This window comes from Poromitra crassiceps (assembly GCF_964638095.1).
Source record: "Poromitra crassiceps genome assembly, chromosome: 17".
In the NCBI taxonomy this organism is placed as follows: Eukaryota; Metazoa; Chordata; class Actinopteri; order Beryciformes; family Melamphaidae; genus Poromitra; species Poromitra crassiceps.
The window spans coordinates 19,126,475-19,148,974 of record NC_139635.1 but is presented as its reverse complement, the minus strand read 5'-3'; the positions used below and the strand labels follow the sequence as shown (position 1 = coordinate 19,148,974).

General features: G+C 44.6%; 1 protein-coding gene across 1 annotated transcript in view; it reads right to left on the bottom strand.

The window, feature by feature from the left end:
• Positions 1 to 15,123, bottom strand: part of LOC310792235 (ADAMTS-like protein 2) — a gene marked incomplete at both ends in the record, with an annotated part of 73,633 nt that extends 58,510 nt beyond the window's left edge. The window contains one exon of the mRNA XM_083653963.1: positions 15,031 to 15,123. Coding sequence (XP_083510089.1) covers positions 15,031 to 15,123 — 93 coding nt within the window. The remainder of the gene's footprint in view (positions 1 to 15,030) is intronic.
• Between the last annotated feature and the right edge of the window lie 7,377 nt (positions 15,124 to 22,500).

Genomic DNA, 22,500 nt, shown 5'->3' with positions numbered 1-22,500 from the left:
GGGGGGGGGGGGGGGGGGGGGGGGGGCACTCCACTGGCTTTCCTAATGCCTCCCACACACTAGAGGATAAAAGGCCCGATTTAATGCCCGATTCCCCTCGGGGGGGCGTGGCCCGATTCGAGGCTAGTCTCAACCGATGTTTTGTCAAAATAATTGTCAAGTGTCTGGTGTCAATAAATTATTGATTGAATCGGAGCCTGCCCGATCTCGAATCGGGCATATCAAACATGTTTGATATTTACGATGGCTGTCTCCCGACGGAACCCGCAATAGCCAATGAGAGCGAGCAGACCGGGACGCGTCGACGCATCATACCCGGTCCGGATGTTAATGCAGCGCTACGAGTTGTGGCAACAGCAGTGCCATGTAGCTGAGCTCCTCTCTCCCCAGCATCCTCACAGCTTAAAACAGGGTGGACAGCGGCGGATGGCTCTCCAAACATGTGCCGAGCGGAGCGGTTTGTTTGCTTCAAGGGAGTGGATATGCTGTAATATGAGCTCTCAGACAGGACGTTGTTTTATCTCATTTTGCGAGGGTGTCCGCGCTGCTTGAAGTGGACCCGCCGCTCGGTGCATGTTTGGAGAGCCATCTGCTGTTGTCTGTGTGAAGAAATTGCGGTTTTGTGGGATATAAACAGCGTAGTCTAGTTGCTGGAATCGCTGTGAGTCGGTACTTCAAACGGCTGGTGTGTGGTCTCGCAGTCTGGCCGAATCGTCTAGTGTGTGCGTTCAGGCGATTTTAATGTTAAAATCTGATGAAATTGTCCTTATGTCTGTGGTCTCTCATGTTTTTAAAATCGGTTAAGATTTGAAAATCCTCTAGTGTGTAGGCAGCATAATAGAGAACCGCAGGGATGAGTCCGGAAGTAAAGTTAAAGGGAAAAGTGAATGGGCTTTTAGGATGGGGACTTCACTTAAAGGGGGACTAACCCCCTAGATATGTATTAGAACAGTGATTTGAAAATACCTATGGAAAAAAACAAGAAATTACATATGCTCTTGTCTATACTGGACTCTTTGGCTGTGTTGAAGTCCAGATTTTTTTTCGGAAATCGACGCCATTACAGTTTGCCTATTGCCTCAAAAATAATTTATTTGAGAGGGGCCATATCTGTATAATTATCAACAACTAGCCAACGCTGGTGGCCTGTTTGGAAAGAGCTTTGCTCAAAATGGTTGAAAGTTATATCAATTTGGTAATTCAGTGGCGAACTAGAAATTTAATTATTTTTCTGCATGTAACTCTATGGCAGTGTGTTAAACTACGTTACGAGAGCAAAGTGGCATGGGCTCGTTACAGCAGCACACCGCACAATACGACAAACCCCCCGTTCTGGGGTAACACAATGCGAGATTTCTCTACGTCATTCCCTCGTCCAAGTTGCCATATAGTCCCTTTTTCATTTTAGTTTGGGGGCTTTTCGTGATTCTTGTTAAAAGTTGTGCAAAAGTTTTTTCCTCTCAGCGCAGTGCAGGCTGCCTGCGCCTCCTCCCTCCTGCCAGACCCCGGCTGGCGAAACAGCCTGCTGCATGCATGGGGCGCTTGTAACCTCACGGAGCAACAAACAAACAGACAGAAATAGCTGGTGTGCGATTTAGAGAATACAGTCTGAGATTGGGTACAGGATTGAGGGAATCCCGCATCTGTTTGCGAAGGTGCGACTGGACAGGACGCTTTTCACAGACAGGCACAGTAGTCGGAGCGAGGCGAGTGTCTCTACTCAGGGCACAGCTGCAGATCTTTCCTCCTCCTCCTCCGCGCATTCAGTCTGTCCAAAATCATTACCGATATAATCTCAGTAGGAGGGATGCAGGGAAATGATAGTAGCCGATGTGTTTAGAGAAGCTTTGTCACGTTGTCACGTCGTAGTATAGCGTTATATTTTACATGTGCGCTAAACTGCGACCATATTTGTTTGCGGAAATATCAGACTGCTCTCTCTACTCTCAGAGCACAGAGAGCTCTGCTCTGCTGCGCGCGCCCGCGGAGCTTGGAGCTAGTGCATGAGGTTTACAGTACGACTCTCTCCCGCATGCCTGGGCTGGAGACAGTGCTTGCAACTCGGACTGATAATATAAACATCATCATTCGAGCTTATCCAGGTAAGATATCAATAAAGTAATGACACATTCAGCGGGAAACTAACTATAATTAAGACATGTGCCAACTTTGACGACGTTTGGTTCAGTATTTTAAGAGCAAACTTCAATAAGAATAGGCTTGGAGTTCTGAGGAGCTGAAAGGGTACAGGGGGGGTAGGGGAGTAATTATCTTGAAATCCCATAGTCTTTGGGAACACTGTGACGTCAGTGTGTTCCTAATCTCCCATTCATTTGAGAAAGAAAAAAAAAGCAGTCTTTGACCCTTAGAGGGCGCTTATGCCAGATATGCTGCTGAAAAATGATACAAATGGTAAAATGGCAACAGTTTGGTGTCAAATGTGGAAATTCTGACCAGAATTCTTCACACATCACCCCCTAACTCATATATATTGGTTAAAAGCTGAAAAAAAGTGTTTTGGAGGTAAGTTCTCCTTTAAATACATAAAATAAGGTCTGTGGTTAACAAAAGTTTACGGGAACGCGAATTGGGGTTCAGCAGGATAATCTTCACAAACGTGAATCACTTTTGGAACGGAAATGCATCTTTTTTTTGACAACATTTTTAGAAAACGCTTCAAAAGCCATAAAAGTGATTGACGCTTGTGAAGATGATCCTGCCGAACCCAAATTTGCACTCCCGTAAACTGTTGTTAAAGACGAAATGAACCCAGGCGGCGAGGGTCGGAGGGTCGCTTTAGAGTCTGAAAACAAAGCTTGTCTGAGATGACAGGGTTGAGAGGCGGGGCCACAATAGCGTGTCGATGGTTTGATTTTGACGATTCTGTGGACTGCTGTTCCGCCCCCAAATCCAGTGGGATTCAGCGTGTTGTGGTGCCACACGAGTGGGATCCGCAGATCCGCAGAGTACCAGGCAGCCAGCTGCTTCTGTGTGGAGAGGAGCGGACAATCCGATGCATGAGTGCTGCCCGCCCGCCTGGAATCTCCAAGGGGGGATCCCTTACGTTAACGCGCGCGCGCACGCACGCACGCACACACACACACACACACACACACACACACACACACACACACACACACACACACACACACACACACACACACACACACACACACACACACACACGGCTCAAAGTCCCACTACTGTGTTGCCCAAACAGGGTCCTAAACAAGCCTACACAGGCTCCTTAATCTCTTGTCAGATTACCCTCTGGCTAGTTTCTCGCACACGCACACGCACACACACACACACACACACACACACACACACACACACACACACACACACACACACCTTTGGATATGTGTGTGTCTTGTTTTTCGACCAGGGCTGTGGCAAACAAAGCAGTGAAGCAGTGTTTCTTGGACTATGGTGGCTCAGGAGTCCAGTTGTGATGGCTCCCTAAGAAACGACATGGTTCACTTCAGTCCATTATGGGTGATAGATGAGGCCAGGGTAAAAAACAAAGATGCTTACTGTGGGACAGTGTGGGACAGTGGGACAGTGTGGGACCGTGTGGGACAGTGGGACAGTGTGGGACAGTGTGGGACAGTGTGGGACAGTGGGACAGTGTGGGACAGTGTGGGACAGTGTGGGACAGTGGGACAGTGTGGGACAGTGGGACAGTGTGGGACAGTGGGACAGTGTGGGACAGTGTGGGACTGTGGGACAGTGTGGGACAGTGGGACAGTGTGGGACAGTGTGGGACAGTGGGACAGTGTGGGACAGTGTGGGACAGTGTGGGACAGTGGGACAGTGTGGGACAGTGGGACAGTGTGGGACCGTGTGGGACAGTGTGGGACAGTGGGACAGTGTGGGACCGTGTGGGACAGTGTGGGACAGTGTGGGACAGTGGGACAGTGTGGGACAGTGTGGGACAGTGGGACAGTGTGGGACCGTGTGGGACAGTGTGGGACAGTGTGGGCCTTGACTACATGCAGCATAAGCCCCTTTCAGACATGCCCTGGAATTGAGGAGTTGTCTACATGTTACCCAGGTGGGGGTGCATTAGGGCTGTGAATCTTCACTGGCCTCACGATTCGATTACGATTCAGAGGGCTACGATTCGATTTGATTACCATTATCGATGCATCTCGATGCATCTCGATGCATCTTAAATCGATGCATCACTTTTTTTCCCCAATACATTATTTATTTTTTCTTACTTTCTTTTTTCTCACTGTGTGGCTACTTTTAAAATAAAAGTGCATTTGGAATTGCATTGTATTGTGATCCATAATTAAAATAAACAACTGCATGTACTTCCATTATATTTTATTTGATTATAAAAAAAATAATAAAAAAAAAAAATAATAATAATAATAATAATAATCGATTTTTGACATTTGTGAATCGATGCAGAATCGTGCACGTCCGCATCGCGATGCATCTTATAATCGATTATTTTTGACACCCCTAGAGTGTATGTATGAACACAACTGGCCGCGGCCAATATATAGCTACCAGCTCCAGAGCTGAGCCAGTTAGAGTGTTGATGACATAGCTAGCCATGCGAATGAGGGATGCACGATATATCTGCAATCATACCGGTATCGGCAGATGTTAGTCATTTTTTAACATATCGGCATCGGCCCGATGTTGCAATGTCAATATCGGTTATCGGTATCAGCCAAAATGTTGCCATTGAGAGGAAACATTGTGATAAGTCTATGATTTATGGGCTTTTCCAAATGTTTTGGCAATAAAGAAATTCATAACTTTTTCAAATTCACAGTGTTTACATGTGTTTTTCAGTATGTACAACATCTGATTATCATAGAAATGTGTTTTTATACGGATCATATCGACATCGGTAAATATCGGTTATCGGTATTGCCCAAAATGTTCACATCGGTGCAATCCCTAATGCGAATGGTCTTTGGGAACACTGTGACGTCAGTGTGTTCCTAATCTCCCATTCATTTGAGAAAGAAAAAAAAAGCAGTCTTTGACCCTTAGAGGGCGCTTATGCCAGATATGCTGCTGAAAAATGATACAAATGGTAAAATGGCAACAGTTTGGTGTCAAATGTGGAAATTCTGACCAGAATTCTTCACACATCACCCCCTAACTCATATATATTGGTTAAAAGCTGAAAAAAAGTGTTTTGGAGGTAAGTTCTCCTTTAAATACATAAAATAAGGTCTGTGGTTAACAAAAGTTTACGGGAACGCGAATTGGGGTTCAGCAGGATAATCTTCACAAACGTGAATCACTTTTGGAACGGAAATGCATCTTTTTTTTGACAACATTTTTAGAAAACGCTTCAAAAGCCATAAAAGTGATTGACGCTTGTGAAGATGATCCTGCCGAACCCAAATTTGCACTCCCGTAAACTGTTGTTAAAGACGAAATGAACCCAGGCGGCGAGGGTCGGAGGGTCGCTTTAGAGTCTGAAAACAAAGCTTGTCTGAGATGACAGGGTTGAGAGGCGGGGCCACAATAGCGTGTCGATGGTTTGATTTTGACGATTCTGTGGACTGCTGTTCCGCCCCCAAATCCAGTGGGATTCAGCGTGTTGTGGTGCCACACGAGTGGGATCCGCAGATCCGCAGAGTACCAGGCAGCCAGCTGCTTCTGTGTGGAGAGGAGCGGACAATCCGATGCATGAGTGCTGCCCGCCCGCCTGGAATCTCCAAGGGGGGATCCCTTACGTTAACGCGCGCGCGCACGCACGCACGCACACACACACACACACACACACACACACACACACACACACACACACACGGCTCAAAGTCCCACTACTGTGTTGCCCAAACAGGGTCCTAAACAAGCCTACACAGGCTCCTTAATCTCTTGTCAGATTACCCTCTGGCTAGTTTCTCGCACACGCACACGCACACACACACACACACACACACACACACACACACACACACACACACACACACACACACACCTTTGGATATGTGTGTGTCTTGTTTTTCGACCAGGGCTGTGGCAAACAAAGCAGTGAAGCAGTGTTTCTTGGACTATGGTGGCTCAGGAGTCCAGTTGTGATGGCTCCCTAAGAAACGACATGGTTCACTTCAGTCCATTATGGGTGATAGATGAGGCCAGGGTAAAAAACAAAGATGCTTACTGTGGGACAGTGTGGGACAGTGGGACAGTGTGGGACCGTGTGGGACAGTGGGACAGTGTGGGACAGTGTGGGACAGTGGGACAGTGTGGGACAGTGTGGGACAGTGTGGGACAGTGGGACAGTGTGGGACAGTGGGACAGTGTGGGACAGTGGGACAGTGTGGGACAGTGTGGGACTGTGGGACAGTGTGGGACAGTGTGGGACAGTGTGGGACAGTGGGACAGTGTGGGACAGTGTGGGACAGTGTGGGACAGTGGGACAGTGTGGGACAGTGGGACAGTGTGGGACCGTGTGGGACAGTGGGACAGTGTGGGACAGTGGGACAGTGTGGGACCGTGTGGGACAGTGTGGGACAGTGTGGGACAGTGGGACAGTGTGGGACAGTGGGACAGTGTGGGACAGTGGGACAGTGTGGGACCGTGTGGGACAGTGTGGGACAGTGTGGGCCTTGACTACATGCAGCATAAGCCCCTTTCAGACATGCCCTGGAATTGAGGAGTTGTCTACATGTTACCCAGGTGGGGGTGCATTAGGGCTGTGAATCTTCACTGGCCTCACGATTCGATTACGATTCAGAGGGCTACGATTCGATTTGATTACCATTATCGATGCATCTCGATGCATCTCGATGCATCTTAAATCGATGCATCACTTTTTTTCCCCAATACATTATTTATTTTTTCTTACTTTCTTTTTTCTCACTGTGTGGCTACTTTTAAAATAAAAGTGCATTTGGAATTGCATTGTATTGTGATCCATAATTAAAATAAACAACTGCATGTACTTCCATTATATTTTATTTGATTATAAAAAAAAAAAAAAAAAAAAATAATAATAATAATAATCGATTTTTGACATTTGTGAATCGATGCAGAATCGTGCACGTCCGCATCGCGATGCATCTTATAATCGATTATTTTTGACACCCCTAGAGTGTATGTATGAACACAACTGGCCGCGGCCAATATATAGCTACCAGCTCCAGAGCTGAGCCAGTTAGAGTGTTGATGACATAGCTAGCCATGCGAATGAGGGATGCACGATATATCTGCAATCATACCGGTATCGGCAGATGTTAGTCATTTTTTAACATATCGGCATCGGCCCGATGTTGCAATGTCAATATCGGTTATCGGTATCAGCCAAAATGTTGCCATTGAGAGGAAACATTGTGATAAGTCTATGATTTATGGGCTTTTCCAAATGTTTTGGCAATAAAGAAATTCATAACTTTTTCAAATTCACAGTGTTTACATGTGTTTTTCAGTATGTACAACATCTGATTATCATAGAAATGTGTTTTTATACGGATCATATCGACATCGGTAAATATCGGTTATCGGTATTGCCCAAAATGTTCACATCGGTGCAATCCCTAATGCGAATGGCACTTTTACAAACCATTAATGTCCCTGCGCTATTTAATTTCATGAATGGACGTAGTTACTGTACGTGGCTGGATTATTTGGAAGAGAGCCAAATTGGCGAGTAGCCAGTAAAAGTTGACTCGTTTCTTTTCCTCCCTCTGCCAGTTTGAAAGTGAAAATGGAACAAGAAGATGATGGCGCTGCGTTAGGCTATTTGGGTGAAAAGTGCCCGCTATTAACGTTCATATATCAATTAATTAAACGACCAAACTCATGCAACTAGATGATAAGTGTTGCATTCGAAAGATTGTCAACCTGGCTCAGGCTGTAAAATCGGCTTATCCAGGGTTTTCCCAATGTTACCTGCAATCACTATTTGGCACAGACGACTTTTGTGTCGATGTGCAAACAGGCGCTCAATTTTTGGGCACATCGCCACCCCACGTTACCGCCTCAGAATAATGCGTTTTAGGTTTTTGTCATGGAGCGGAGAATTGCTTTCTGAGAGATATCTCTGATGTAGACGAGCCTACATCAGAGATATCTCTGATGTAGGCTCGTCTACATCAGAGATCTCTGATGTAGAACTGAATGTAGGCTCGTCTACATCAGAGATATCTCTGATGTAGGCTTGTCTACATTGAACAATAAACACTGCGTTTCCTGCAGCACACTGCAACGTCTCCACGTTCCCCTCAACCGCCCCACCCGACATTCTCTAGTCCAGGGATTTGAAAGTCTGAGACTGTGAGCCTCCCCCCAGACACAGCTTGCTCAAATACTGGATGCCTATGGGATTATGATTATGTGTTATTTGAGCCCATAGACACTCAACAATTGAGCCAAGACAGTCTGATATTGCAGTTTGACACACTTCAGACCACACCAAATACATACAAAGGTCTGAGGCATGTATCTGTTTGTGACTGTGGGAAAGTAGGGCTGTGCCGATTCACTTATCTCCCGATTCGATACTATCACGATACTTTGGTGCCGATTCGATATATATTGCGATTCACGATTATTGCGATTCTACGATTATTGCGATTCGATATTACGATTTATTGCGATTTTTGTTTATTTTTTTCTTTTATTTTTTCAGTTTGTTTGCTTTTTTACACTAGATTAGAACATGGGAAAAGTTGAATCATACACTAGAGACTGTATATTATATATCATGAGTAGGGCTGGGCGATATAGTTAAAAACAGGGGCGGACTGGGATCATAATTCAGGCCGGGCATTAGATACCAAGCAGGCCAGGCCGATATGGGCCAACGCGCGTGAAATTTGGGCCGTTTGAAGCCAGATTTGGGTCCAATTTTACAATGAGATGCACCCACTTTAACCCTGAAGTGTAATTATTACTTCAGACTAACTAATAAAGTAATAAAACCACTAGTAAACCAGTAGGCGGCGCCTGGCCTGCTGTTCAGTGAGTGGCCTGACTGCAAGCACCCAAAAAAAAAAAAAAAAAAAATTTTTTTTTTTTTTTTTTTTTTTTTTTTTTTAATTTGCGATTATCGATTCTGGAATAAAAGATCGATCCAAAAAATCGTGACATTAAAAATCGCGATACTTAGGTGAATCGATTTTTTCCCCCACCCCTATGGGAAAGTGGAAAAAACTGTCAAATTATCTTTAGCCAAATTACACAGCCATTCTATGATAACTCCTTTTAATAACTCGTGTAACATTTTTCCACTTCCATTCGCTGAGCCTCCCCTGAAACCGCTTGGAGACCCCCTGGGGAGGCCGGCCTCCCACTCTGAACACCTCTGCTCTACTCCACAGCTGTGTGAATCTTCACTGGCCTCACGATTCGATTATGATTAATCTGTGAACGTCCGATTCGATTCGGTTCGATTACACGATGCATCTCGATACAGCTCAAAGTATCGCGGCTTCAAGTATCGCATCCTCAATTTTCTATATTATTACTGCACATGGCTACTTTTTCATCAATTAATACAAGCAGTCAGATAAATATCAACTCCCTTTTTTTTGACTTAGAAAGTGCTTTAAAATCTGAACGTCAACAGAAATTTAAACATTCAACGATTCATCTGTCGACGATTCGATTCGATTCACACGTTCCGCATCGCGATGCATCGATTAAACGATTAATTTTGACGCCCCTCCACAGCAGAGGTGTTCCTCATGTGTGAAAGTAACAATGCCTCTTGTCTGAAAGGGCACTGTCCAGGTAATGTCCAGGTAATGTCCAGGGAATGTCCAGGTAATGTCCAGGTAATGTCCAGGTAATGTCCAGGTAATGTCCAGGGAATGTCCAGGGAATGATTTTCCTGAGCTACCCTGAGCTGATCCCGAGTCCATGTCTGAAAGTGGCTATTCAGTCGTTACATGCAGACAGTCTCTCTGATGCACGCATAGGCCTGCACTATATGAGGAAAATCTGCGATGTGCGATATCATTGTTCAATATAGCGATGACGATACGACTTGCGATAAATAAAAAAATATGAAAGTATGCATATTAGCTATACAGTTCATATGTCTTTCTGCTTTAATAATGGTAACATAGACCCCAAACATAGCCTGCTATGCCCACTGAATAAAGAAATGAAATACACACTGACTCTAGCTGAAACTACACACAGCGTGTTTGGGCTTTGGCAGAGGGGCGGAGCGCACTGTTGCAAGGGAAAGGTGTACGCTGGATTTACAACACAAGACAAAATGATCCGATGCTGAGTGGGAATGCATGACGCATGTAAATAAAACCACTTCTGTTATTTTATTGCGTTTCAGGCAGTCTTCGCGATGTGTTTATTGCGCATGTTCATATTGCGATGACGATGAAAAAAAAAAAAATGCAGTGTTTTTCAGTTGATTTCCACGTCTCATTCCTTCAAGCCTTGGTAGTAAAAAAAAATAACAATTGCAACTAAGCAACTTTACCACATGAATTCAACCCTTTTTTGGCAATGTTTATTCCTCCTCGCCTCACTGTTGTTATGTTACTGTAATTATGTTTGTGCGTAACAATGTGCAATCTGCTGTTGGAGGACAATAAAAAAAACCTTGGCAAATGGCCTAGTATGTATATTTAGATGTCACGCCAATTCTCTGACAGTTGTTGATTGTGTGTGTGTGTGTGTGTGTGCGGCGCGCGCACTTCAGAACTTGCCTTGATCACTTCTCTTGGATGTGGTGTAACACCAGCAAACGCTTCCAAGTAACATCTTTTATCTGGACTCTTAGTCAACCTCCGTCAACTCCGCCGCCAGCAAAGCTGGGGTTGTTTAAGTTTACTGCGTGCGCTGTTGTTCCTTTTATTGGAAAAGTCGGAGCGGGTCGGAGTGATAAATGAAATGCTGAACAGGCAAAATGTGGGACAATTTATAGATAATTGTGGGAGTTGATGGAGTGTGTGTGGCCGTGAATATGAAGCTCATTTGTGTGCACGGAAATCCAGCGGCGTTTGCGATGTAGAAGGTGGTGAGAAGAACACAGAAGAACCTCGTGACTCTGGAGGAAAGATGGCCGGCGTCAGAGCGCCACAAAAGAGGGCAAATAATCAACAGAGATCAAGTGGACTTATTATATATTATATAGAACAAAGCGATCGTGGAACAAAATACAGTTGGTCATAATTGATCGTTGCTGAGAAAGATTTGCCATCTGCATTTCCTCAAAGTGGCGGCTATTCATCCATCGCGGTCCAATTATGGATGTCACGATACTAGAATTTCTACTTCGATACCGCAGTGTTTCCCATACATAAAGGAATTTGTGGCGGGCCGCCACAATAATATTTGGACCGCCACAATAAGATGTTGACCAAAAAAAAAAATATATATATATATTTTTTTTTTACAGTGCACCTGAACGCAACATGCAAGATATCCGCTGAATAAGTGTCCAATAAATGTTCATGTCATTCTGGCCAATACTTCTGTTATAGCATTTCAGTCTGGAATATGGAATATCTTTCAATAATCTATGATTTAGCTGCTAAATTGTCAAATACCGCCATCTGCTCGCTACCCAGGCACTTATGTATGTACTTAACCTAACTAACTTAACCTAACTAACTATCCGGTGTGCACAACACTGTCAGCCTAAACTCCGGCTGACACCCCAAAAACCTACAATCCGCTACAGAAAAATGTATATTGTTTGTTTATTAACTGGCCCCTCGCCTTCTATCATTTCACGAAAGTGGCAAAGCAAGTTGAGTATCCCTGACCTATAGGGAGAAATTTAGTTTGTCATTGTAAACCCACAGCACAGTAATGATGACATGTTCTTCATAGATCTAGCCTTTTAATTTTGCTCTTAAGCTTTCTCAAAGTACACCAAATTCATGCATTTTACTTTAAAATGTTTAAAAAAAATCTCGCGGGGGGGCATGCCCCCGCACCCCCCTAGGGGGACTGCGGTCCCCCACCACAAATTCTCAAAATCCTGTGGGAAACACTGTACCGATACCCAGGAAGATATCGATGCTCGATACCATTTTCGATACCACGTGAAGGGGGGGGATGATGACACATCGAGGGGCATACAAATAAAGTTAGACAGATGGACGGACGGACAGACGCACACTTCTCCCTAATCTAAGCGTGATAAAACTTTGAACTTAGACAGCAGATTAGCCTCTGCTCTATAGCCATCAGAACACGTTCAGCTTGTTGATGCAACAGATATCCAATGATAGGGAGGGAAAAATCAGTGCTTTTTCATTAAAAGAAAACACTGATGGTATCAAAACTGTTGCAAATGAGCATTGTATCCATTTCAAATTTTTAGTATTGATACTTATCGATACTATCGATACCTGTTGCAAAGGAGCATTGTATCCGATTCAAATGTTCAGTATTGATACTTTTCGATACTACCGATACTTTTGATATGGTCCAAGAGAAGCACTGCATATACACACAGATACGCTTAGCAATAACAACAGGGTAATGGGAGGTTTTGATTTTGTCATTTAAAAAAAAACACGATTTCAGACGGCAGCCCGTCTTTATTGTCACACGAACACACTACAACACATGCATGCGGCCACTACACACACACTCATGCCGACGGTGGCCGGTGAAATATGTCCTCTGCGTTTGACCCATCCAGGCTTGTCCTTTCCTCCAGGGGGAAAACGAGTATACTCCTCCATATTCTGCTCGCCTGGTGACCAGCTTTCAAACATCCCCACCAAGAACCCTCCATACTCTGCTCGCCTGGTGACTTTCAAACATCACCAACAAGAACCCTCCATACTCTGCTCGCCTGGTGACCAGCTTTCAAACATCACCACCAAGAACCCTCCATACTCTGCTCGCCTGGTGACCAGCTTTCAAACATCACCAGCAAGAACCCTCCATACTCTGCTCGCCTGGTGACTTTCAAACATCACCACCAAGAACCCTCCATACTCTGCTCACCTGGTGACCAGCTTTCAAACATCACCACCAAGAACCCTCCAAACTCTGCTCGCCTGGTGACCAGCTTTCAAACATCACCACCAAGAACCCTCCATACTCTGCTCGCCTGGTGACCAGCTTTCAAACATCACCAGCAAGAACCCTCCATACTCTGCTCGCCTGGTTCACCAGCTTTCAAACATCACCACCAAGAACCCTCCATACTCTGCTCGCCTGGTGACCAGCTTTCAAACATCACCACCAAGAACCCTCCATACTCTGCTCGCCTGGTTCACCAGCTTTCAAACATCACCAGCAAGAACCCTCCATACTCTGCTCGCCTGGTTCACCAGCTTTCAAACATCACCACCAAGAACCCTCCATACTCTGCTCGCCTGGTGACTTTCAAACATCACCAGCAAGAACCCTCCATACACTCTGCTCGCCTGGTGACCAGCTTTCAAACATCCCCACCAAGATCCCTCCATACTCTGCTCGCCTGGTGACTTTCAAACATCACCAGCAAGAACCCTCCATACTCTGCTCGCCTGGTGACCAGCTTTCAAACATCCCCACCAAGATCCCTCCATACTCTGCTCGCCTGCTGACCAGCTTTCAAACATCACCACCAAGAACCCTCCATACTCTGCTCGCCTGCTGACCAGCTTTCAAACATCACCACCAAGAAGCCTCCACACTCTGCTCGCCTGGCGTAATCCGCCCCGAGATGAAGTCGACTATATCGTGAGCTGAAAGTGCCGTTTTCACTTTGACTAGTGAAGATGTCAGTTAAAACCAGGGTGTAAATTATGTCTTCAACTTCATCGCGGGGCTTCTGGAGACTTGATTACGCCAGGCAGCCAGACGAGCGGGCTCTTTCGTCCAAGCTGGTCAACATTCAAGTGGTTGGGAGAATGCTGTCATTGTGTTCCTTATGGATGGAATGATAGCTAGTGTGGGGGGGGGGGTACCTTTTCGCTGGGGACCCCCTGGAACCCCCTCAAGGATGCCTGGGGGTCCCCGGACCCCACTTTGAGAAGAACCACTGGCTACAGAAAAACTAGTTGTTGTAATAATCAAAACAGAAGACATAAATTGACAACGTGTAGTTGTGCACAATATCAGGTTGTGTTGTACTAACCCCAAACTGTAGGCATTGTAACGAGAAAACTAACGTTACAAAACGTGATTACGTTACATGTATAGCAGCATTACAGCCGACCGGAGAATTGGTCAACTACGAGGTTATTGGACATGGCAAATGGTCAATGGATATTCATATTCCCGCTTATATAAAGTTAACTATGGGGGAATCGTTTCAGCCTCGAACCCCCCCAAAACAAACAAGAACAGAATGGGTTGAACCAAAAATATAGCCTATATATAACGGGTAGCTGTTAAGAATAAATTCTGTATCCGCATCGGGGAACAGTTTATGTAGGCTACAGTACAGTAACGTTATTCCCCAGACCGGATACGTTACGTAGGAAGACAAACTTTAAACCAAATTCCATTTTGAAAAAACTCTGGCCGTTCACTGCAGCCTTGTTTAGCGGCAAATGTGTACATATCAGATATCAGAGAGCACGACCCAATACGTTTTACGAATCGTTATGGTCCATTCTTCAAATCGGTATAGATCCGACACACCAAACAGCACGTCGTGTCAGCGAAATGTAAACTTTTCGAGCAGCTTCGCCCCGTATTCCTGCGGTCTCTTCTTCCACCAGCACCGCGGAGGGAGGCAGCGGGGGCACGGTGAACAATTCAAGAAAGTTCAGATTGTATTGAAACCGAGTGCTCCCATCTGGATTATACCGATACCGAATTGAAGAGCGTCTACCTAAATGTTCGTTAAATGTGCCAAGTCCTGTCCTGCGACGTGAGTGCGTGTGCCGACAGGCAAGGCATCTTTAAAGCTACAGCTTTCTGAATGGAGTTTAGCGTGCGGCAAGTCTCGACACAAGGAAAGGACAGACAGGACGTATGGGGGCAAACTATCCCCCCACTCCTCTTGTCAACTTTTGCACAGTTTCGGCAAATGGACACGGCGTGTACCCCCCTCCCCCCCTCCCCCCCCCCCCCCTCCTGTGGAGCGACTGCAGGCGGTGTTATTCTGAGAGCGTTTACCTTGACGGGCCAGTTGGTCGTTACCGGGAGGACGAGGAGCTGGAGGAGGAGAAGGGAGCAGACCGGGAGAGCTGAGCCTCCGTTACCGAACATGGTTCATTCAGGAGCCGACAACACCCCCCTCCCCTTCCCTTCCCTTCCCTTCCCTCCCCACTCCACTCCACTCCACTCCACTCCTCTCTCCCCTCCCCCCCCCCCTCTCCCCTCTCCCCCCCTCTCCCCTCTCCCCTCCCCACTCCCCTCCCCTCCCCACTCCCCACTCCACTCTTCTCTCCCCTGCTCCCTCCAACTCCTCCTCCTCCTCGCTCATTTTGGTCTAGCTACCCCCCCACCCCCGGTCTGTTCACACCATTGGGCCATTAGTTAAAACTAAAGCAAAAATAAATAAATACAAATAATAATAATAATCTAAAATGTTTTTGCTCTAATGATGTAAACTCTTTCATAATACCAGGTCTGTTCAATTCGATTAGCCTATACAATTGCTGTTGAAAGAAAATTCTTGAATGAGTACATGCCAATGTGAAGATTAATTATAACAAAATGCCTGCAGTACTGTAACTGTTTATTGTTTTTCTTAAAATACAGCTGAAAATAATGTTGAATTTTATCCATGGCGCAAAGATGCAAAAACGGATCAAAATCATGTTTGTGTGTTTGCTTGTGTTAATACGGTAATAGCCTACATGGGTAAATGGTTGAAGCTGAAAGCATTGCAGTTATGTGATCACTGGTGACATCACCAATTCAATTCTATACAGTAAGTGATATTGATTTTCAGAATTTGAAGTGTGTCCCGGAGGCTTTGGAGACCACTGTGCTCGAGACCAGGGGGGTCTTACTTCCAGGGGGGTCGAACTCCCAGGGGAGTCGAACTCCCACGGGTCCATAGTTTGTTAGGGGTCCAGCTTGATAGCTTGAAGCTTAATTTACAAACAGAAGACTCGTATGTGCGGATGATATTATCATGAATATATCAACTGGAACCGGGGCTCTGTTTAAATCTGAGAGGACGGACTCAGATGAATGGTTTTGCTGTGAAGCTAATGTTAGCTGTGAAGCTATTGGAGCTTTGAATGATGTCAGTAAATAGTTCAGGGGGAAAAGTTCCAGTTACTGCGTGAAAAGGAAAATGTCTAAAGTCCAGAAGCTGAGAGCTGTGGTGAAGCAGCGCCTAACTGCGGCTGTTGAAGACATAATTGGGCTGTTTGAAAGAACGATAGCAGAGTATGAGGAGGAAGCTACTCGTTCAAAGGAGGAGATCGACCGACACGGAAAACTACTGGACACTGTGTGGTAGAGAAGCCTTGCCTCCAGACCTCCAGCAGCTGTTGGTCATTAAATCAGAAGTTCCCACTGAGCAGCAGGAGGGGAGCTCCAGTGTGAACCAGGAGGAACCAGAGCCCCCACACATTAAAGAGGAACAGGAGGAACTCTGGACCAGTCAGGAGGGAGAGCAGCTTCAGGAAGACCCAGAGGCCCCCACACATTAAAGAGGAACAGGAGGAACTCCAGATCATTCAAGAGGGTGAGCAGCTTCAGGAGGACCCAGAGCCTCCACACCTTAAAGAGGAACTGGAGGAACTCTGGATCAGTCAGGAGGGAGAGCAGCTTCAGGAGAACCCAGAGCCCCCACACATGAAAGAGGAACAGGAGGAACTCTGGATCAGTCATGAGGGAGAGCAGCTTCAAGAGGACCCAGAGGCCCCACACATAAGAGGAACAGGAGGAACTCTGGATCAGTCAGGAGGGAGAGCAGCTTCAAGAGGACCCAGAGGCCCCACACATAAGAGGAACAGGAGGAACTCTGGATCAGTCAGGAGGGAGAGCAGCTTCAGGAGGATCCAGAGGCCCCACATATTAAAGAGGAACAGGAGGAATTCTGGACCAGTCAGGAGAGAGAGTAGCTTCAACGGCCAGAGGAGGCCCATATCACCAAGTTCCCATTCACTCCTGTTCCTGTGAAGATGATGAAGAGAAACCTCAGTCCTCACAGCTTCATCAAAGCCAAACTGAGGAGAAGAGAGAGGCAGAGCTTCTAGTCAGCAGCTCAACTGAACAGATGAATACAGAAGCTGGTGGAGAGGACTGTGGAGTATCAGAACCAGCCAGGAACTTTGATCCAGCTAGTAGTTTACAACCAGCTAGTGATAACAAGACTTCAGACTTTCTGAACCTGAGACTGAAGACAGTGATGAAGAATGGATGGGAACTAGAGAACCTCAGTCAGGTTTAGACTCACAGAGACAAAGTTAAGTTATTGGGAAGAAACATGTGAGTTCCTCAGTGTGTAGGAAAAGTTTTGGTCATAAAGGAAACTTGAAGTCACACATGATGGTCCACACACGTAAGACACAATTTCTTTGCTCAGTCTGTGGTAAAGGTTTAGGTCAAAACGAGACATTGAGAGACACGTGATAGTCCACACAGGAGTTAAACAATTTATTTGCTTGATCTGTGGTAAAGGTTTTGGTTGTAAAGGAAACTTGAGAGACACATGATAGTCCACACAGGCGAGACACAATTTAATTGCTCAGTCTGTGGTAAAGGTTTTGGTTGTAAAGGATCCTTGAAGAAACGCATGATAATCCACACAGATGAGAAACAATTTAATTGCTCACTATGTGGTAAAGGTTTTGGTCTTAAAGCAACCTTGAAGTCACACATGATAGTCCACAGGAGAGTAAACATTTAATTGCTCAGTCTGTGGTAAAGGCTTTGGTCATAGAATAAACTTGAAGAGGCATGATAATCCACACAGCAGGAGATAAACAATTTAATTGCTCTGTCTGCGGTAAAGGTTTTGGTCGTAAAGAAGACTTGAAGAGACGCATGGAAATCCACACAGGAGAGTAAACATTTAATTCAGGGTTCCCACGGCCATGGAAAACCTGGAAAAGTCATGGAATTAGTAAAATCCTTCAAAATTTCGGGAAAGTCATTACATTTTGTTGTGTGTATTGAAATTGTTAGAGTAATCTTCCTGTGGATAACCTTCCATGTGATGCAACATAACGGCAAATTGATTCTCTGTAGCTGTTGACATAATGTACAGTAGCTCTAATATGTGTTGGTTGTAGTGCTTCTTCTATTTTATGTTAATACTTTTATGGAAAATTCCTGTTTTAGTGCGATAGCTTCTATGATGCACTAAAAACACAAATAAATAGCAGCTGTGTCCCATTTGTCTTCGGCAATCATTTCTGGTATTGATTCAGAGTCACCGCCTCACATTAGGCTACATGGAAATTCTATTATCGATCCTTGAAAAGTGGTGGAAAGTTTTGAAATTTGATCCATGAACGTGTGTGGGAGCTCTCAACTATCTGTGGTGGAGGGGGGATTTGAGTGTTTATGCATGTATGTGGATGTCGTTGTGCTGTGCTGTGTTTATGTACAGGGTTCGTACAAAGTCTTGAAAGTGTGGAAAATGCTCGATTTTAACCGTCATGTTCTCAAGGTTAGGAGGAATATGCTTGAATTTGAATATGCTCCTTGAAAAGGGTTTGATTTTCATCATAATCTGGTGTTCCATCTACACAGTCAGTCACTCATGTCAACCAACAAATATATATATACAGTATATCTGAAATGAGACGATTCCCTTGTCATTCTGATTGTCTCTAGTGTCTCACACAGGATGCAGAGTAGACGGCTAGTGGACCACAGCTGGATCGACTGACATCGTGTCAATCCGGCCCTTTTCATTTCAGAGTCCATGTCATGTCAGTGACATGTAGCCTGCTAAGCAGCCCCGCTCATATGGAGTGCTGACAGCTGCTATTCATATGGGGCTGGATAGCATGGCTAAGTGACATGAGCTCCCAAATGAATAGGGCCGTTTTTCTCTTCAGCTCCTCTCCACTCCCCATCATCATGAGGGGGGCCACCTGCTCTCACTGCTCTGAAATAAAAGTGCTTGATTTGAATTGTACTGTTAAAAAGCTGTATGAACCCGGAGAGACTCCGGTACACGAGGACGAACTCACTCGGGAAGTTCTCAACTATTTGGGACCCGTTCCTGGCCTACTTTGACGAGGTTAGAAATGAGTAACTCGCCCAGCTATTCTCTAATGGACTCTTCCTTACATGGGATTTTATATATAGTATTTTATTACAAGCACTTAAGCACCTTATACGGCTGGTAGCACCATGTTGTAATGTTGGTATGAGCTTGTTTTCGCTTTTGTTCTGAAAATTGGAAAATAAAATATTGGGAAAAAAAAGAAAGGCTGTACGAACCCTGAATGTAGGCGATATGTTTTGTGCAAGGATAGAAATTCAAGTTCTGTTTTTATGCCTCCGCCGGCGATAGCCAGGCCGGAGGCATTATGGATCCGGGTTGTCTGTCCGTCCGTCTGTCCGTCCGATGTTCGTTGACGCGATATCTCAGGAACGCCTTGACGGAATTGCATCAAATTTGCCTCAAACATCGACTTGGCCTCAAGGATGATCCGATTAGATTTTGGTGGTCAAAGGTCAAGGTCACTGCAACCTCTCCAACGCCATTTTCAAGCTTGTTAATGCGATATCTCAGGAATGCCTTGACGGAATTTCATCAAATTTGCCTCAAACATCGACTTGGACTCAAGCATGAACTGATTAGATTTTGGTGGTCAAAGGTCAAAGGTCAAGGTCACTGTGACCTCTCGAACGCCATTTTCAAGCTTGTTAACGCGATATCTCAGGAATGCCTTGGCGGAGTTTCATCAAATTTGCCTCAACCATCGACTTGGACTCAAGGATGAACTGATTAGATTTTGATGGTTAAAGGTCAAAGTTCAAGGTCACTGTGACCTCACACACCCAATTTCCAAGCTCTGTAACGCAACATCTCAGGAGTGCCTTGACGGCATTTCTTCCAATTTGCCTCAAATGGCGATTTGGACTCAAGAATGAACTAATGGCGGAGGCATAAATCCGCGGTGCGGTCGTTCTAGTTTCTTTTCGACTTAACGGTGTACAGTTGAGAAGCCTGAGCCTCTCTATTTTTAATCGTTGTCTGTGGGGTTCTGTAAAGCTGTTCTCATGATCAAAATGTGTCACTTGTAACAGTAATGAACCTTGAGCCGTGTCTCAGACTATGGCTCCTTGAATTTGAGGGAATTGGGCGTGGAAAGTGCTTGAATGTGATCTGGGAACCCTGCATGTATCACACACACACACAAAATGTAATTAAAAAAGTGTGTGCTTCCTCGCTCTAATCTTATTTCATACGCTCTCTCTTCATATCGTTTTATTTTTGCCTAAGTCAAGACAATGTGACTTAGGCAAAAACTAAGTCCACACGTTTGACATAAAATGCAACTGTAAGTCAGGCCTAAGTCTTCTTTTTTTTTGCCTAAGTCACAATGGCATGTTCGTAAATTGGCCTAAGTCATCTAATCAGTCATCTAATCGTTTTATGTGACATAATTGACAGACAGTGTTATTTGTATGTCAATAGTCATCTATTGTCATAAAAAAAATTGTGGAATGATTAATAAAGATCATATATTCTGTATTCAGAAAAACTTGAAAAAGTGACTTAGGCCATTATTTTAAGAGGGTGACGATATACTACTTATGTTAGACTTCTCTTGGTTTGTGACGGGCCATGTTGAAACATCTGACCAGTATCCTAGTATTTCTGTAGTTTTGATGACATTTTGTCGAGTATCATTACAGATATGTCTTTTATTCAATGTATTTATTCAATTCAGGAACTGCTGTTCAGGAGAACCTGTAAACTAGTGGAGTTGGAGATGGGCAGCAGGAACGCAGAGAGGGCCAAACCTCTGAAAAAGGCTGCTGTGAGTGTCCATGCCCTCATACAGACGCGTGTGTTCTCTTGTGACCAGCAGTGTTGGGCAAGTTCCTTTCAAAATGTAATATACTACATATTACTAGTTACCTTCATTTGAAAGTAATAAGTTACTTTACAATATTACTGTCTTTGTAGAGTAACGCGTTACTCATTACACTACTTTTGCATTACTTTCACCAAAACAACAGCAGCAGCATCATGACATCACCGCCCCCGGAACCATCACGAAGAATAATGTCAACCATCTTGAAGTCAGTGTAAACAATCCAAAATTCTAAATGTTATTCTTTCCCTTTGTTATTGTCATCTGTAGTGGTTATTTGCATAAAAACAGACAGCTTGATTAGGAAATGATTGTATCTTTATTTAAATATGTGCTTTGATTTTTTTTTTTATTAACTCAATTTGTAACTTGTGTTACTTGACAAAGTAACTGGTATAATATTACTGAAATCCTATAAGTTATATTACTGAGTTACTGCTAAAAGTAATATATTACATGTAATATGTTACTTTTGTAATGAGTTACCCCCAACACTGGTGACCAGCAGGTTTCAGCAACATTCTGCTCAGCTGAATCAGTACAAACTGCTAGGGAAAGCTGGTTTTAAGACATGCCAGTATACAGTAACCAGTACATTTCTTTTGATGAACACCGAGTGTATAATGATGGTGACATGCTCTCCATCAGATGGAGGAGGTGAAGAAGGCAACAGAGAAGGAGTTTGATCACATATCTGGAATGGCTGAAAACAGGAGGGAAAACAACACTGGATTCCCCATCTTCTCATCACCTACCCGCCTATACCACCTCAACTGTAATGCCTACAGTAATATGCTGTTTGCAGGGTTCCCACGGCTCCTTGAAATCATTGAAAGTTTGTGAATTTGAGGAAAAAACAAGGCAGTGAAGGTTTTTGAAAATAGACATAAATAGACATGGATCATTGAAAGACTGACTCTGACTTTTTCTTGACATCATTGCCCCGGAAGTAAGTTCCCCATTCATTTTCTCCATCGACATGTCGAAAAATCCACAACGAGTTTTAAGGCTGGAACCAAGTCAACCTGTGACCTAATGAATCGTGACCATAAAACATTTGGTTTGTCGCAAAAACAAAAAACGATTGATTTCCCTTACCTAAGCTATCTAATGGGGGTTGTCACTTTAAACATTACAGTTTAGTATAGCACAGTTTACAGTACCATACAGATCAGATTAATTCAGTAGTGGTAGTGTATTGATGTCCATATAGAGTAGTAGACCCTCCACTACCAGCCAGTCATCATGACAGTTGTGCAGTGCCACCTGCTGGCTGCTGTTGCCATGCAGTCAGTTGTGGCAGTGAGTGTGAAAAAGACAAGTCAGCACAGCTAAAGACACCTGAAGACCTTTGTGTCTGTTTCCTAATGTTGCACAGAAACGACTCAATCCATCGCTGAGATTTACATGTAAATCTGAAGTGAACCAGTCTAAATGGGTTCAGACAGGAGGTGATTCAGGGCAGATTCAAACCAGCAGAGCACATGGAGTGTTACTTTGTACCTCAGTTACCTCACTGCAGGTTCTCACTTATTATAGCAACCGGCCTTTGAGTCATGCAAAAGTCTGATTAAAACAATAAGACAATTTCTTGAGGCTTACAGCTGATGTGATTGATTTC